The sequence below is a fragment of the Pelodiscus sinensis genome, chromosome 4 (genome assembly GCF_049634645.1).
Source record: "Pelodiscus sinensis isolate JC-2024 chromosome 4, ASM4963464v1, whole genome shotgun sequence".
In the NCBI taxonomy this organism is placed as follows: domain Eukaryota; kingdom Metazoa; phylum Chordata; order Testudines; family Trionychidae; genus Pelodiscus; species Pelodiscus sinensis.
In genome coordinates this window covers 70,438,231-70,455,272 of record NC_134714.1, presented here as the reverse complement: position 1 = coordinate 70,455,272, position 17,042 = coordinate 70,438,231, and the positions used below count along the sequence as shown (strand labels likewise).

At 48.0% G+C, this 17,042-nt stretch overlaps 1 protein-coding gene across 6 annotated transcripts in view; it reads left to right on the top strand.

Moving 5' to 3' along the window:
- Nucleotides 1–2,244: 2,244 nt before the first annotated feature.
- SMOC1 (SPARC related modular calcium binding 1) overlaps nt 2,245–17,042 on the top strand; it is a 180,652-nt gene continuing 165,854 nt past the window's right edge. For 3 of the 6 annotated variants that reach the window (XM_075927322.1, XM_075927321.1, XM_075927320.1), the window contains exon 1: nt 2,245–2,572. In XM_075927322.1, coding sequence (XP_075783437.1) covers nt 2,248–2,572 — 325 coding nt within the window. In that variant the 5' untranslated portion in view covers nt 2,245–2,247. Of the gene's footprint in view, nt 2,573–11,313; nt 11,449–17,042 lie in introns of all 6 variants that reach the window. The other 3 variants (XM_075927324.1, XM_075927323.1, XM_075927325.1) reach the window with 2 other exon arrangements.

Below are 17,042 nucleotides of genomic sequence, written 5' to 3'. Positions count from 1 at the left end.
GGTCAGGATTAACCAGAACTGGCACAGCTATACTGAAGCCTGAGAATGGTGCGGGTTAGGATAATGGTATATTCCTAGTGCTTAGTGGTATCTGTGAGCTGGAATAAAAATGATTACAGGCAGAGTTTTCTAAGTGCCATATCGTTTACCCAGAGTAGGTGAAAGTAAAATTTCTCTGTATTAGGGTTTTGTTTTTTTAATTGAAGTAACCACTCAGCTAACTGCCTAGCTTCCAGAGAGATGCCATCTTTACAGAACATGAACCAGATAGCAGAGTTTTGTCATGTGGGTGGCATCTGCCTCTTCCCATTCCAAACTACTGAACATTTTGGCTGGTTCTTATAAGATCATTGAATAAGCCAAAGTTAAAAGAGTCTAATGAAATGATCATGCATGTCTTGTGCATTCTCACAAAGAATCACAGGAAACTTCTTGGTGCAAAGGACTTCCTGATTACAATTTCAAGAACAGTGGTAATGATTATATATTGGTATTGTGCCAGCAGCATGCAGAGCATCATTCATGAATATCAAACTTGGAAAGAACATTTAAAATCAAGTTTTACATCTCTCAAAGATGAGAGGAATAAACAAACATAAGAAAGCCTAATTCATGGGATATCCCAGGCCCCCAAAAAGGCAAATACTCCACTTCCGCTGGCTGATCTTTTCTGACTTTAGTTCCCCTCTTCTGACACCTCTGCCCCACCACCCATCACCTCTCCCTTTTGCTAGGCGTTGAAGTGCACAGAATCTGGCATTCATGTTGTGTCATTAGTAGGCCTATAGGAAGGAGTGGAAAATGATGCAATTAGTGCATTACCCCCCCTTTGACACACCAAGCACATCACTTCTTTGACATCCCTGTGCGTTACCAGACTCCACTGGGCCAGAGGCTCCTATTCATTACCTGATAGGGCACTGGGATGAATGGCTGCCTTTCCAGGTCAGCAGAAGGGACACGCCAGTCTTTGTTTACTTGGGTCAGATGTACTTTGAGTTTCACGTGTTTCTGTAATTAGTTCTACATTGTTTGTACAGCATGCAGTGCATCAGTAGCAATTGACAATTGAATAATACGCTGGCTTTAAACATAACTGTGTAAACCAGATTTGCCTAACTGCTTACAGATAAATCCAACTTCTGCTGAACAGACCAAGTTGGCCAGAGACTATCCATTCTGAAATGAACTGCTGGCTCATTCACTGCCTGGATATGGACTTGACTATATTTTCCGTTCCCCCACAGAAACACACACAAATGAACCTGACTATCACAAAGGGTCAGAAATAGTGTTCGATCTAATTTGACACAAAATACTAGCTTTGCAAAGCCCAACCTTTACTGAAGTGTGCTACAGAATAGATACCTTGCATGGTTTTCAGCATGGGGGATTTTACTTTGCCTCAGACTTCCTCCAAGTGCAAGGGGAAAGAAGCAGGGCTGAGGATTGAAGCCCCAATCAGATTTTCAGACAGAAAGGACACATTATAGGACCAGGTATAGGGACAAATTGCCTTGGGGAAGGCATAGCTCACCACCCATTTACTATCTTCTGTAAGAACATACTGTTCCCCACCCCTCTGCAATGACTGGACTTTATAAAGGCTCAAGAATTAGGGTTTGAGGAAAATACCGGGGTGTGCTTATTGTACCTTTGATTGCTAGATCACCTGATGCTCCCACTAGCTCCTGAACCCTACATGGAGGTTTCTAGGCCATCACAAGCAGGTGAACTGGAAATGTTCCTCCATCACCCTTCAGTGTCAGGCAAGCCTTCCCGCAGTGTGCCCGCACAGGACAACTGGAGAGTGCAACCGGTCATAAACCAAAGAAACAGCCTCTCCTTTGCGGGAGCTGGGAGAGCGGTGCACAAGCAGCATTCCCGGGGCACAGGGCAGGGACTGGCTAGGGCACTGCTGGTGTGGCTGATCCCAGCTGTTGCGAGTGACAGAGGTGAGGCGATGGAGGTGCACGGTGCTTTGCACCCGCGTGTGCCTCTCCGTGATTCGCGCTGCTCGTCCCTCGGAAGCCCCGCCGCTGGAACCCAAACATGCAGCCGCAGGGGGCAAGCCGAGCAGCCCGCTGCCCCCTTCCGCGCAGGGGGAGCAGCAGAGGAGGGGAGGGGGGCACACCCACCTCTCGCTGTCATTGGCTCTCGCCCAGCGCCGCTCCGCTGTGATGGGCGCCTCCCCCAGTCAGTCCTGCCTGGCCCCGCCCAGGCAGCGTCTTTATAACGGGGATCCCAATGGCCCGGGCTGAGGCACTCGACCTGGCGCCGCTGGACGGGGTAGAGCTGGGCTGCCCGAGTGCGCCGCACGCCCCGGTAGGGCACGGAGCTGCCTCCTGCCTCCGGCTTCTCCGGGCGCCTCTTGTCCCGCAGGCTGACGGCAGCAGCGAGTTGCAGCCCGGCCAGCCGCGAGGGGGTGTCTCGTGTCTGGACCCCCACCCCCACCCAAGTGGCGATGCGGCTCTGCAGAGCCTGGTGCAGCCTCCTCCCTCCCCAGCTGCTCCTGGGGCTGCTGCTGGCGCAGCTGCCTCAGGTCGGGAGCCACAGGGCGACCGGGCCCCGGGTAAGTGCGAGACTCCTGCATTCTCCGCGCCCGGGCAGGTCCTTAGCCAGGTGCCCCCGCCTCCCGCACTGACCCCTCAGGCTTGCCCGGGACGCTGCGGGCTCTTGTGCACTCGGCGGCCCGGAGCCTCGCTCGCGGTCCTGCGGTGCTTCTGGCTGCTTTGGTTATGTCCCCCCCCCCCCCCTCCCCTCCCCAGGGACGCGCACACCTCGCTATTTGATACGTACGCTGGGGCCGGTTGTCTGCCTCCCATCCCAGAGTGGCTCCCCAATGGGCGCCGGAGCGTCGCTCGTGGGCTTACTCCGGCCCTGCTGGGCTTGAGCCATCACTGCCTCCAGGGGCATCTGACCCGTTGCCAGCCCATTGACCCCGACTGCAAACCCGGCGTGAGACGGAAACTACATGAAGCCAGGGGATGCAGCAGGCGGCTCTCCTCCCCTACTCTTCCTCCCCACCCCCCTAGTGCCAGTACCTGTGGCTGCCTCTGGAGTTCTGCTTCACAGGCGGGGAGAGACTCCGGCAGTGCACTCATATAGTTAGCTGTTTGGAAGATCCCTAAAATCAAGAGCCCAGGTGCACACATCCCCCAGTGATACAAAAGAGGGGACAAAGTTAACGTGCTTTATTTTTATATTGCTAGCTTTGTGTTTAATAGGATCACTTGGTTCCCAGACCATAGCTTTGGGACTTTCCCTGTTAGGCTTCCAAGTAGGGATTAAATGAATCCCTTCTAGATGCCTTCAGCCTTCACGATTTCTCCCCTTAAGATTCTAGTCCTGTCTTTGAATATATGCTTGACTCTTATTGAGGCTGTTAATTTTACTTACCGGAGTATTAAACTGCTCTGGGGGAAGAACACCTCTGTTCTAAATACAGTATTTCAGCTGACATGTTACCCCTGCAGCCGATCTCCTAGACTGGGTAATGATTCTGACTGCTAAAGCTGTAAAACACTAGTTGTGTTAAAGTCAAATTCTGCAATAAAAACAATTTCGGGTAAGTGGAAAAACTTAATCTGTATGTAAACATGTTAGGTGCACGGTTTATATACCCTTTTTGCTGATTGGTCTGGAATAATTAGTATGTAATCTAACTATAAGGGTAAGCTCTATGTAGGACTCTCCACTCAGAATATATCAGATTTTTTACATGAAATTGAAGTGTCATACTAAACCATATTACTGAATAATATAAACTCACTTAAAAACTCTTAATGCTGTGGAAAAACTAGCTATGGGCCAGCCTTGCTATAAGTCCAAGACATGTTCCAAAGAACTTGGACTTCTAGCAAAACAACTTAGAGGGGGAATTTTTTTTGTCTGAGCTCCATTTGTGCAAATTGGGGTGGTGTGTGTGGGGTTTTTTTTTTTTGGCATGACTTAAGAGGGGGGTTTGGGAAGACTTACAATGCATCAGTTCCTACAAGTGTCAATGACTTTAGTGCGGAACGGATGGATACCAGAGCGACTTATAGCGGGGATGCCCTGTACCCCCATTAAAAAAAAAAGTGTCCTTGTGTTCAACTGCACCTTGTAGCCCTTTTATGACCAGATGTGTAACAGCCGCAGTTAGAATGTGGTAGATTAGATCCAGTGTGTGTCATAAATCCTTGGAGACAGGAATTTTGAAAGTTGGAGGAAACACAAGGTTTTGTGATATGCATAAGAATTCTAAATGAAACTGTATTGTTTGATAGTGAAGCACTTAATTTCCAATTCCCAAAGGTCTGATGTTGGGCAGTTAGATTCTTCAACAGCTTTTTTTTTTTTCTTTTTTTAATTATCTAGGTACTTACATGGCCCCTCCTCAATGAAGTAGCTGAGAGCCTTAATTAGGAACAGATGAGATGAGGAATAAAACAAACAAATCCTGATGCCAGCCTGCATAATGGCACAACAAGCCTGTCTATCAGGTTCCTTGTAGGCCTTTTTTATATACTGTATTTTACAAGCCAGTTTAATTGCTCCATGAACTCTATCCTTTAAAAAAAAAATAGAAGTCACTTCAAGAGACTCTAAAATCCAAACGGCTACTGAGTCTCTACTCACCCCATGAATTCAATGAACTCACTTTTCCCCAAAGAATTTTGCAGTCAGTGGGAAAAGATAATCTGGCTCCATAGCTTTTTGGCTGCTTCTAGACTGGCAAGTTTTTCCGCAAAAGCAATTGCTTTTGCGGAAAAATTTGCCAGCTGTCTACACTGGCCACTTGAATTTCCGCAAGAACACTGACGATCTCATGTAAGGTTGTCAGTGTTCTTGCGGAAATACTATACTGCTCCCGTTTGGGCAAAAGCCCTTTTGTGCAAATGCTTTTGCGCAAGAGGGCCAGTGTAGACAACGTGGTATTGTTTTAGCGCAAAAAAGCCCCGATTGCGAAAATGGCAATCGGGGCTTTCTTGCGCAAAACCGCGTCTAGATTGGCATGGACGCTTTTCCGTAAAAAGTGCTTTTGCAGAAAAGCGTCCATGCCAATCTAGACGCTCTTTTCCGCAAATGCTTTTAATGGAAAAACTTTTCCGTTAAAAGCATTTGCGGAAAATCATGCCAGTCTAGCCGTAGCCAACGTGTATTGGAAAGACATGTGTCTTTAAAAGTTTAAAGTATGGGTTCTTTGATGTATAATTATGGATTTTGTGTCTTTAACTAGTAAATCTTTGTCCCCTTCTTCAAGTAGCTTGTTAAAAAGTTGTGTAGCATAATTCTCTCTTCTCTCCCCTCCCCCTGTTCCATTAGCATATTGAAATTCAAATCCCATCTACAGGCAGTCCCCGGGTTACGTACAAGATAGGGACTGTAGGTTTGTTCTTAAGTTGAATCTGTATGTAAGTCGGAACTGGCGTCCAGATTCAGCCGCTGCTGAAACTGACCGCCAGTTCTGACTTACATACAGATTCAACTTAAGAACACCAAGCTTCCCCAAGTCAGCTGCTGCTGAAACTGATCAGCGCTGATTCCAGGAAGCCTGGGGCAGACCAACTCTGCCTCGGGCTTCCTGTAGTCAGCGCTGGTCAGTTTCAGCAGCGGCTGACTTGGGGACGCCTGGGGCAGAGCAGCTGAGGTGCTGCTGGGTTGCTCCAGTAGCACCGCTCCTCGGCGCTACTGGAGCAACCCAGCAGCACCCCAGCTGCTCTGCCCCAGGCGTCCTGATTCAGCCACTGCTGAAACTGACCAGCAGCGGCTGAATCAGGACCTGGGGCAGAGCAGCTGGGGTGCTGCCGGATTGGTCCAGTAGTGCCCAGAGCGGCGCTGCAGGACCAATCGGCAGCGCCCCAGCTGCTCTGCTCCAGGGTCCAAAACAAAAGCCTGGTCTGCTGGGGGAGGGGCACACTAGCCGCGCCCCACCCCCCCCAGCAGACCAGGGACAGGGGGAGCAGAGTCGCAGCGGGGTGCTGCGCCTCTGAGGCTTTGCTCTGGCAAAGCCTCAGAAGCACGGGACCCCCCCGCGGCTGCGGCTCCAGTCCCGGTGCCTGTGGTGTGCTGGGGACGGTCCCCAGCAGACCACAGGCACCCGGACTGAAGCGGCAGCAGCGGCGGGTTCCCGCGCTTCTGAGGCTTTGCTCTGGCAAAGCCTCAGAAGCGCGGGAACCCGCCCGGTGCCCCTGGTCTGCTGGAGACGGTCTCCAGCAGATCAGGGGCACCAGAGCAGCTTACGAACGGGGCTTTCTCACCCCGGAGCTCGCAGGTAGCAATCCGCTACCTCGACCTCCGGGGCGAGAAAGCCCCGTTCGTAAGTGCGGATCCGACATAAGTCGGATCCGTGTAAGTCGGGGACTGCCTGTAGTAATCTCTCACCTGATTAAAAACCGTAGTTGTAGACCAAGAAATATCTATAGTGTTATGAGCTTTCATGGGCAAAACCCATTTCAGATGATCTTGAGTTAGGCCAGTGGTCTCCAACCTTTTTATACCCAAGATCACTTTTTAATGTCAGGACAAGCCAAGATCTACCCCATCCCTTCCCCAAGACCCCACTCTTTCCTTGAGGCACCTCCCTCTCTGTTCCCCTTCTCTCCATCACTTGCTATATCCATCCCTTATACACTCTCACGGCATGGCTACACTGCCGCTTTTGTTCAATAATTCTGTTGGAAGAAATTTTTCCGATATTTGGTCCATCTAGACTGGGCCAAGTGTCGGAAAACCCCCTTCTTTTGGAAGCCCCCTCATTCCTTGTGGAACAAGGAGTACAGCGGCTGCCAAAAGAGTGTGTTTGCTGGAAAAACTCCAGCAGTCTAGCCTCATTGTGTTGAGATAGGAGATGCGGGCTCTGGGGTGGGAATGAGGGATTTAGGGGTGGGAAAGAGTGAAAGGTGCAATTTCTGGGAGGGAATTTGGCTGCAGGAGGAGGTGGAGAAGGGGATGCTGGCTCGGGGAGGGCTCCAGGCTGGGGAGTGTTGGGCTCAGCTGAAGGGTTGGGGTGCTGAGCAAGCTGCAGGCTTGTGGCTGTGAGGGTGCAGGAGTTTGGGTTGGGATGTGAGGGGCTCAGGGCTGGGAGGTTGGGAGTATGATCCGCTCAGGGCACAGATTTGCAGTGTGTGTGAATGGTGCAAGTGTGTTGAGGCAGAAGACTGAGGATGTGAGCGTGCAGGAGTTTGGGGATGAGAGGCTCAGGATAGGGGGTTCCCAGTATATGGTAGGCTCAGATTTGGGGTTGGGGTGGGAGGGGGGTACAGGAATGGTATAATGCTGTGGCCAGATAAGGGCTTGGCCCCAGTTGGGGGACTTGTTTGCCAGGTTCCATTTTTAAATAAAATACTATGTCAAACACAAGATTTCAGCCTTGTCTTTGAGGGGGCAGGAAACCTGTCTGAGTCAAGGGGCTACACAAGTGAGATACAAAAACACAACACCTCCAAACCCCTCAGGCTTCACTAATGTGGCCCCAACTGTGCTGTTGGGGACTGAGTGTCAGGGCAAGGGACTGGGGCAGGGGACAGAGTGCTGGTGGATGCTGGGGCAGGGTACTTGTGGGGGTTTGGGTAGGGAGAGGGGACAGGGACTGGTACCTGGGGATCCTGCAGCTGCGTGCCAAGGCCCAGGAAATGTGCAGGCTGCTCCCCCATCTCCCCCCCCCCCAACAGCGGCTCAGTACCTGAAACACTGGTCTGTTGCATGCCTGATGCTTTCCTGTGTGGGGTGGGAATGGGGAGAGGGGGAGTCCTGGGCCACGCCAGCTGGAGCTGGTGTGCAGGAGACTTTATTCCCCTGCTGCCTTCCTGCGTGGGAGGGAGGGGGAGTCCTGGACTGCGCCAGCCCCAACCACTTGAACAGCGTGCACCTTACTCCTCTGCTCCCCATGGCAGCGCAGGCCGCCTGAGCAGCTGGAGCCAGTGCAGTCCTGGACCCCCACCCTCTGTTCCCCTGCTGCCTTCCTGCACGTGGGGAAAAGTCCCCAGCGCACGATAGACCGGCATTTTAGGTACTGTGCTGGCTGTTGGGGAGGGGTGAGGTGGGGAAGGAAGAGCAGCCCGTGCACTTCTGGGACCTGGCGTGCAGCTGCAGAACTCCCCCCTCCTCCCCCCCCCCACCCTGACGGAAGCCTGCGCTCCTCCATGTCCCTGGAGGTAGCATCAGCGTGCCATTCATCTGGGGGGGGGCAGTGAAGGGGGGCCCCCGAAAGCCTCGCGATCAACTGGTTGGGCTCCCAGGATCGACCAGTTGATTGCGATCGACGGGTTGGTGACTACGGAGTTAGGCACGCCAATAAAGCTATCGGTGGTTTAAAGGTGCCAAGCTTTAGATTCCCATTTTCATGACAAATTATTTGAATTGCTAATTTTTTTATGGCTGCTAGGCTACATCATACAAGGTATGTCTACACTTGCACCCTCTTTTGGGAGAGGGATGCAAATGAAGACATTTGAAATGGCACATGAAGCTGGGATGTAAATATCCTGTGCTTCATTTGCATATTGTGCTATTTCAAAATAACAGATACTGTTAAAATGCAGCTATTTCGAGAGAACCCTTCTCTCAAAATAACTGATAAACCTCATTGTATGAGGAATAAGGGTTATTTTGAGAGGTTTTCTCTTGAAATTCCTGCGTCTTAACAGCGTCTGTTATTTTGAAATAGCGCTATAACGTTAATATACAAATGAAGCGCGGGATATTTAAATCCTGGCTTCATTTGCCATTTCTAATGTCTTCATTTGCATCCCTCTCTCAAAAGAGGGATACCCACAGTGTTTCTCTGATCCTGAGAAGAGATCTGTGATAAGTGAAGAGAAATACCCTTCAGGAAACACTCTTTTTAGAAGTGGAAAAGGTTGCACTTGGGGATGTGATAGTGTAGTTGATTAACTGGTTAACCAATAAGCAAAAGCTTATAGGTTAATACTATAGACTGCATGCATTTCCCTCCCCATCCCTTGTCAGTAAATTTTTTGCAGGCTGGTCAGCAGCCTGGCTTAGTTCTGGCTCATGCCAGGTCTAGAACGTACCCCTGCTGAGGCTCTGCATTTAAAGTGTGTTAGGAGACAGGTGGGCAGGCAGCCCGGCTTAGTTCCCACTTGCACTGTGTCCAGGAGCTCAGGTACCCCCTTAGACAGGGGCTGCTGCCACCCCATGCTGTTGCCTCTTTATCTGAGGCAGCCAGTTCACAAGGGGAGCTGTTTTTTAAACTATTTCCCCTGATGGACCAGCTCCCACCTGACATCCCATGCTGCCTCTGAGTGTTCAATTAACTGATATTTAACTCCTTAGTTGCAGTTGTAAGGTTTGATTCTGCAGCCTCTTGGTTTTGGGTGAAATCTGGCTATGCAGGGCAGTAGGCACTATGTCTTGCAGTGAATATAGGATTCAGTCCTTAAAGCTTTATTACTAACTTACTCAATTTGCAGAGTTGTAATTGTGATGGTCCCAGGATACAACAGGCAACAGGTAGGTGAGACCTTTCTTGGGCCAACTTCTGTTGGTGGAACATTTGAGCTTATAGAGAGTACTACTTTACATCTGGGGGATGAAGCAGAGGATGAGCTAAATAACAGTTGGGGAAAGATGTTGGAGGTGGTCATTTCTGTTGCTTCTTCTGTTAATAAGTTGAGGCTACATCTACACTGGCATGATTTTCCGGAAATGCTTTTAACGGAAAAGCTTTCCATTAAAAGCATTTTCGGAAAAGCGCGTCTAGATTGGCAGGACGCTTTTCCGCAAAAGCACTTTTTGCGGAAAAGCGTCTGTGGCCAATCTAGACGCGCTTTTCCACAAAAAAGTCCTGATCGCCATTTTCGCGATCAGGGCTTTTTTGTGGAAAATAAATCTCTGCTGTCTACACTGGCCCTTCTGCGCAAAAGTTTTTCGGAAAAAGACTTTTGCCCAAACGGGAGCAGTATAGTAGTCTGTGCTTTTGCAGAAATATCTTACATGAGATAGTCAGTGCTTTTGCGGAAATTCAAGCGGCCAGTGTAGACATCTGGCAAGTTTTTCCGCAAAATCTGCTTTTGCAGAAAAACTTGCCAGTTTAGAGACAGCCTGAGTGTTTATTAAGCAAGAGTTTCTTCTTCATACATGCTGGGGCTGCTACCATGCTCCCTGGCTTGAAATAGTAATCTAAATGGCTACGTCTACACTGGCCCCTCTTCCGGAAGGGGCATGTAAATTTCAGCAGTCGTCGTAGGGAAATCCGCGGGGGATTTAAATATCCCCCGCGGCATTTAAATAAAAATGTCCGCCGCTTTTTTCCAGCTTTTAAAAAAGCCGGAAAAGAGCGTCTAGACTGGCCCCGATCCTCCGGAAAAAGTGCCCTTTTCCGGAGGCTCTTATTCTTACTTTGAAGTAAGAATAAGAGCCTCCGGAAAAGGGCACTTTTTCCGGAGGGTCGGGGCCAGTCTAGACGCTCTTTTCCGGCTTTTTTAAAAGCCGGAAAAAAGCGGCGGACATTTTTATTTAAATGCCGCGGGGGATATTTAAATCCCCCGCGGATTTCCCTACGACGACTGCTGAAATTTACATGCCCCTTCCGGAAGAGGGGCCAGTGTAGACGTAGCCAATGTGTCTTCTGCCTTCAGCACCTCTAACTGTTAAACAAGACTGTTTCAACACCAATGCTCTGCTTCCTACCGCAGATGTGAAGAACTATGTAAGCTCAAACTTGTACCTTCCGCCAACAGAAATTGGTCCAATAAAAGATTACCTCACCCACCTTGTCTAACTTCATTTAGCCACTCAAATTATTGGAGTAGTTTCAAGTATTACTCCTGTGCCTGAGTCTTCCATCTAGTTGCTGTGTGGCTTTTTAAAATCCTGCTTTTCTTCTGTTGCTAAATGAAAGACCCAGTAAATGGTATGAATATTAATATGTAGGAGGTAAGAGGGGCCAGTGTTTGCAAAGTAAAAGTAAAAACAGAATAAGCTTTCAGAGTGATTTTGGTGGGTCTCTTGTACAAATTGACTGTCGTGACACCATATCCCTACTGGAGTTCTGATACATGGGTTTGCTGCTTCATTTTGGTTTTATGTGGCTCTCAAAATGGGCTTACCAATAGCAAGTATGAGTATCTATATCTCTTGGTATAAGACAATTATGACAGCAGCTTGAGTCTATTTGCTGCTATTCTAGGCTTCAAAGTGACTTGCTGTGCAGAAAGCACCTCATTTTGAATGTGTAGTCTCACCAGCTTTCAGACTCGTAATAAAGATTCTCACTGAGAATCTTTAGGAAGAGTTTAGTACCTAGGATTTCCTAGAAATAACTTTAATTCCTGATCTAATTTCATAATGTGGCTGATATTTTAACAGACTCTTCTCTTCAATTACTTCTGGTCTCTCATGATTGCATTACACTTCCTGTGCAGTCTAATATTCCTATGATCAGTTGCATATGGAAAAGTGGTAAGAATGTCTTCAATGAGAGCGCTCTACAGATGGCTAAAGGTTAGTTGGTGTCTTTTCTCTACTCTGACCCCTCCCCTTTCTCTCTCTGCTGGAATGGAAGAGCCAGACCCATGAATTCTGGCAGCTTACCCTTCCAGCTGTTGGTCTTCAGAGCATCAGTGACAGTGATGCCTCCAGCCTGAGGAGAACACTTGGATGGCCCTCTACAAATCTCAACCTGTTATGTTCCATTTAGTAGCACTTGTTTATCCAAAGTAGACCAGATGGATAGTGCACTCTTGCTCTGCTCTTCTCACTTGGTGTTGGAAAGAAGTAAAGGCAGGCACCTCCGTCCCCACAGCTTAATAACTTTCCCTACAGCTGGCAATAAGTAAGGACCCCATATTACAATTTCCATTAATGAGGAACTGAAATAGATGACTGCAATCTCCTCTCCCCCCCCCACCACCAAAAGAGGCACAGACAACAAATGGTAAAATGGTAGAGGGATGCCTGTGTTCTAATGTCCAAGCATTCTGTTACCTCCTGCAAGGGAGATGGCTCCACCTGCTTTTTGATACAGGTAATCTGTTTTCCCTCCATTGTACCATCATAAGAGACTGCAGTCTGTTTTAGCTTGGAGTTCTGCTTAGTATGTTACACTGAAAAGATTTGGGTCCACACTGCATAGTTCAGATCTGGATTAAAATTGTCCTAATGATTGGTGCTTGGGCTCCTTTCTCTGAGCTGTTATCTTAAATGTAATTCTGTTTGTTTTTTTAATAATGACTGAAACATTAATGGTTCCTTTTGGAGAGACTACAGTACTGGAAAACTAAGTACACCCCAAAAGGCAACACTCTGGACCAGATTCCTCAGAGCATCATACTATTTCTGTTGTAGCAGAATTGCTATAGTATTATGCATTGCTTCTCGTCTCATGTTTAAATCATGAGTGGATAAGATCTTCACTTCATTGAGTTGAGGGCAATTCTAGCTCTTTTAAAATTGTTCTTTAGGCCTGTCTTGGGTGGCTGGATTTTTAGGATGTTGACAGCTGTTGGGGATGGGGAGGGGAAGAGTTTTACTATTTGGATTATGTAAAGACTAACCTTAAACAGCTGGTAGGCTTTTTTTGCTATGCACCCAAGAAGCTCAGTGTGCTGATCTGACTTGCATTGTTGGTTATGCAGTTGTTTAATAGTATAGAAGTTGACTTAACTTCTGAGATCTATTTAGCATGGTACCCCAGGGCTAACATTCTGTGAGTTTTACAGTATTTAGTATTCATCATTCTGAAATATTTGAGAAATTTATTGATCAAATGTTTGATTAACCAACTACCGTGGCTTTCTCAGCAACTTTACTGCTGGTTTACATTTTAGGACTTCACTTAAAACCCTCATTTTTGGGAATCGACTGGTTTTAACTGAGTTTCTACTTGTCTATTTGTCTCTTGCAAGTGATGAATTTAGCATTTTGCTTTAATGAAGGCTGCTAACGTATAAAAAGTGGGTAGGTGTACTGAAGATACAGTCCCTGACCCTGTTACCTGCAGTCACAGGTAAAGTTCCTGAACACACATTAATGTAGCTAAAGAACTTGCTTTGGCAGCAGTCGTCAGTCTTTCATTTGTAGACTCCTAACTCTGAGTAGAGATACAGACCGTTTTGAAAAATCAAGCATAGTCTGCAGCTCCTCAAGGGTCTGCCAAGACCACAGGTTAAAAATCACTCTGCTATGGCAGGGATCTCTTGCTTCAGCTGTTTAAACAGTGTTATCACATGTGGCTGTGAAGACAGCATTAGTTTTACACTAGATTCACTTTAAAGTTGTAACTTCCTGAATTTGTAGGCAGTCTGCAATCTTCTTGGCAGCAATTCAAACTCTCCACTTAAATGAAAGGGGGTAGTAGCTCCTGTTCCTCCATAAACCTGGTATCTTAGTTTTGTTTGGGTGTTACCATTTAGGTAAGCTAAGGCTATGGAATTAAATTCCATGTCACTTAGACCTTTCTGCCCTTTATCTTGGATCACTTACTCTGGGATTTTGGCAAGTGGCATGGCTGAGGCTGCCATCGCTATTGGCAATGGTGTCCCTTTGGCACTAGGTTTAAAAACTACTCTGTGCAATTGAGCAAGGTGAAGCTACAGTTATCCAAGCATGCTGGTACAGAGGGGCCAGGGAGGCAATGAGGGAAAGGCTAAGGCAGTGGTCTCCAACCTTTTTGACCACAAGATCACTTTTTCAATGTAAGTGCAATGTAAGATCTACTTCAAACCCAGTACCCTTGTTCCACTTCCTTCCCACCCCTTCTTTGACACCCTGCCCCTGCTCCACCACTTCTCCGACACCTCACTCACCCTGCTCACTCCATCCCCCTTCTCCCCGAACCTCATTCACTTTCTCCAGGCAGGGCATAGGGATTAAGTTGCAGGCTCTTCTCTTGGAACAAGGGATTTGGAGTGTGGGAGGGACTCTGGGCTTAGCCCCAGGTGGGGCATTGGGGTCCAGGAGGTGTGTCAGGGTGCAAACTATGGGAAGGAGTTTGGGTGCAGAGGGACTCATGTCTGGGGCAGGAGGTTAGATGCAGGAGGTGGTTCAGGTCTGTGACAGGGGTTCAGGAAACAGTTAAATGGTGCCCACTCAGAGCCTGAGATGGCTTCTGGCTGATGGAGCAGTGTGGCTAAGGCAGGCTTACTCCTGCCCTGGCACTGCAACACTCCTGAAAGCAGCTGGCATGTACATCAATGGCTCCATGTGCTGCCCCTCATCTACAGGCACTGAGCCCACAGCTTCTACTGGCCACAGTTCCCTGTTGATCAGTGGGAGCTGCAGGAGTGGTGTCTGCAGGCAAGGACAGCATGTGGCGATTCCCATCTCTGCCTCTCTCATGGGCTGCAGGGACATGCTAGCCGCATTCAGAAGCAGCAATTACCATTGGGATAATTACTCCAGCCACAACAGGTTAAATTTTTAGAACTTAAAGAATTGAATTTAAGCATTAGAAATGAAAATCATGAAATGCACAGACCAGTCACAAACCCAAACTAACCCACTTTGCAAGCAGTCCAAGAAATAACAATCTCCCACATGTGTTGGGTCAGGAGATGAGTGAAGGACTGTGTCTCGGATTTTTTTTCTCTCTGTCTCTCTGTCTCTCTCTCTCACAGATTTGTGTTGCCAGGCTCCCTCCATCCCCTTCTGTCTGGGTGGAGATAGGGAGTACACCTCGACATCTGTGCCCCCTTCTCCCTCCCACATCCTGTACAGCAAGCAGGAGGCTTCTAAGGGGCAGCTCCATGGCAAAGGGCAGGAGCAGCATGGCAGTGGCTGCAGGGGCAACTGAAGTGCAGCCACTTGAGAGCTTCCCGGCCAAATCTGTCACGATCTCCTATCAGAGGCTCCAAGATCTACTGGTAGATCCAGTTGGTGACTGGGCTCAGGAGTGCATTATGTGTTCATGTCTCCAGGCAGTGGCTGTCTCATAGCAGAAAAAGCCCTACTACTTTTAACGAAGCCTCCTTAGTTGAAGTCACAGAAATTCTGTGGATTAGTTTACGTGGCTTTGCTTTTTTTTGGCTAGGAAAGTTCTTGTTCTATACCTGATGCCACATATGCTGTCTAGCTGAACACCAGCACTTGTCTCAGAGGCACATGGAATATCACTGGAACTATGACTTGAGAGCCTTGCAGGACAGCCTGAAACCCAAAGGTGCTGTTCCTTAAAATATAAAGGAAGCAAGAGTAGGTTATACTGCTTGCTGGAGATGGGGGAAGGTGACAACATAATCACAGATTCCTTACTTCTAATGAATGCTGCCTGTGAAAACAGTGTAACAGCTGCATATGTATGAGCTTTGGTTGTGATGGTCTATTGCAAGTTCCATAGTATATGGCACTCATTAGCAAAACATTGAAGCCCAAACATGTCAGAACTATGCATTTGAACCCTTCCAGTAACAGCCACGTTCAAACACTGAAATGCTACCCTTACAAGGTTCTGTTCTCTTTTTGGTCAGAGCTTCTCTTTAGTAGAAAGGCAGATTGTATTGAAACTGGCTTGTGATAACTGAATCCTTCCAGGAGGGCTCATGTATGGATTTACAAGGCAAGGAGGATCAACAATTTTGGCTTCTGCCACCTCTTGCAAATCACCTCAGTGTCACTCAGGTTACACTTGAGACACTAGGGTGTGTGGGTGGTGGCATTTTTTTTCTCTTCTGGAGGAGCAAGAAATGTAGCTTAGTAGTGGTGGCATATTAACGTTTATCTGAGCCCATAGACCAAAAGCCTCGAGTGACTAGTGAGTGCATGATTCAACTCTTGAAAACCCAACTTGTTTTCTTAAAGGGGCCTGACTTTCAAGCACAGCACAATAGCCTAGGTGGAGAAGGATAATTCCATTTCATGGAGGATATAAGTATTTCAAAATTTTGTCCTGGTTGGCAGACTCCTGGAGCTGGGCCCTCCAAGAGCTGCCTGTAATACAGAACTGCTGGCATCAAAACAAACACCATGGGATGAAGCTACAGTGAGGTTTTCATATTCAAGGGTTTTTTCTTAAAAGCTCACAAAATAGAATCGAGTAGGCAAATACTATGTGGCTTGTAAAGCAGGTTCTGATCGACACCACTAAAAGCTTTCGTAGCTGAATGAGTAGCATTCCCAAATGGGAAGCCTAAGCTGGCAAACTTCTTCTTGTTGTTGTTTTAGTGATTCTCTATGCAACCAGGATACTGATGTATTCTTTCTGGGGTGTGGGGCAGAATTTCCCTGTCTTAAAGTAATTTGCCATATTTCTGTAATGGGGTGGTGGTCTACACAGATGTGTTAGAAATTGGGTAACTGAATAGTCAAGTAACCACATGAACTCTTATTGGTTACTTGACTATTCTGTAGTCCCCTGTACTAGAGGCAGCAGTGCAGGATGCCAGGTGAGATCCAGTCCATGAGAGCCAGTTCAAAACCAGCTCCCCTTGTGGACTGGCTGCCTGCCACTCTGCACTGCTGCTTCTGTATCAGAGACAGCAGTGTGGAGTGGCAGCAGCCCCTGTCCATGGAGGGGTGGGGGGATCTGAGCTCCCTGCAGAAAGAGGCTGCTGTGCCTGCAGAAAGAGGCTGCTGTCCATGGGGAGCTCACACCTGCCGAACAGGGGCTGCTGTTGGGGACCAGCCTCTGTCCATGACAGGCTCTCCCCAGCACTAGCTTCTGCTTCTCTTAACCCCTTCCTAACTGATACAGAGGCAGCAAGGGGGGGAAATGCTTATCAGTTAAATCATACAGTTGACATCCCTAGTTCCACAACACGTACCCATTTTTTGCTTGTGTTGGGATCTCTACTTAGAGGGTAGGGAGTGCCCAACATAAGAACAAACATAAAAATGGCCATACTGGGTCAGACCAAAGGTCCATCTAGCCCAGTATCCTGCCTGCTGACAGTGGTCAATACCAGATGTCCCAGAGGGAGGGAACACAACAGGTAATCATCACATGATCCCTCTCCTGTCATCCCTTTCCAGACAGAGGCTAGAGACCCTATTCCTACCCATCCTGACTAATAGATTCATGGAGGTTAGGTCCATCAAAGGCTATCTAGCTCTTTTTTTGAACCCTGTTAAAATCCTTGTTTTCATCATATCTTCCAGCAAGG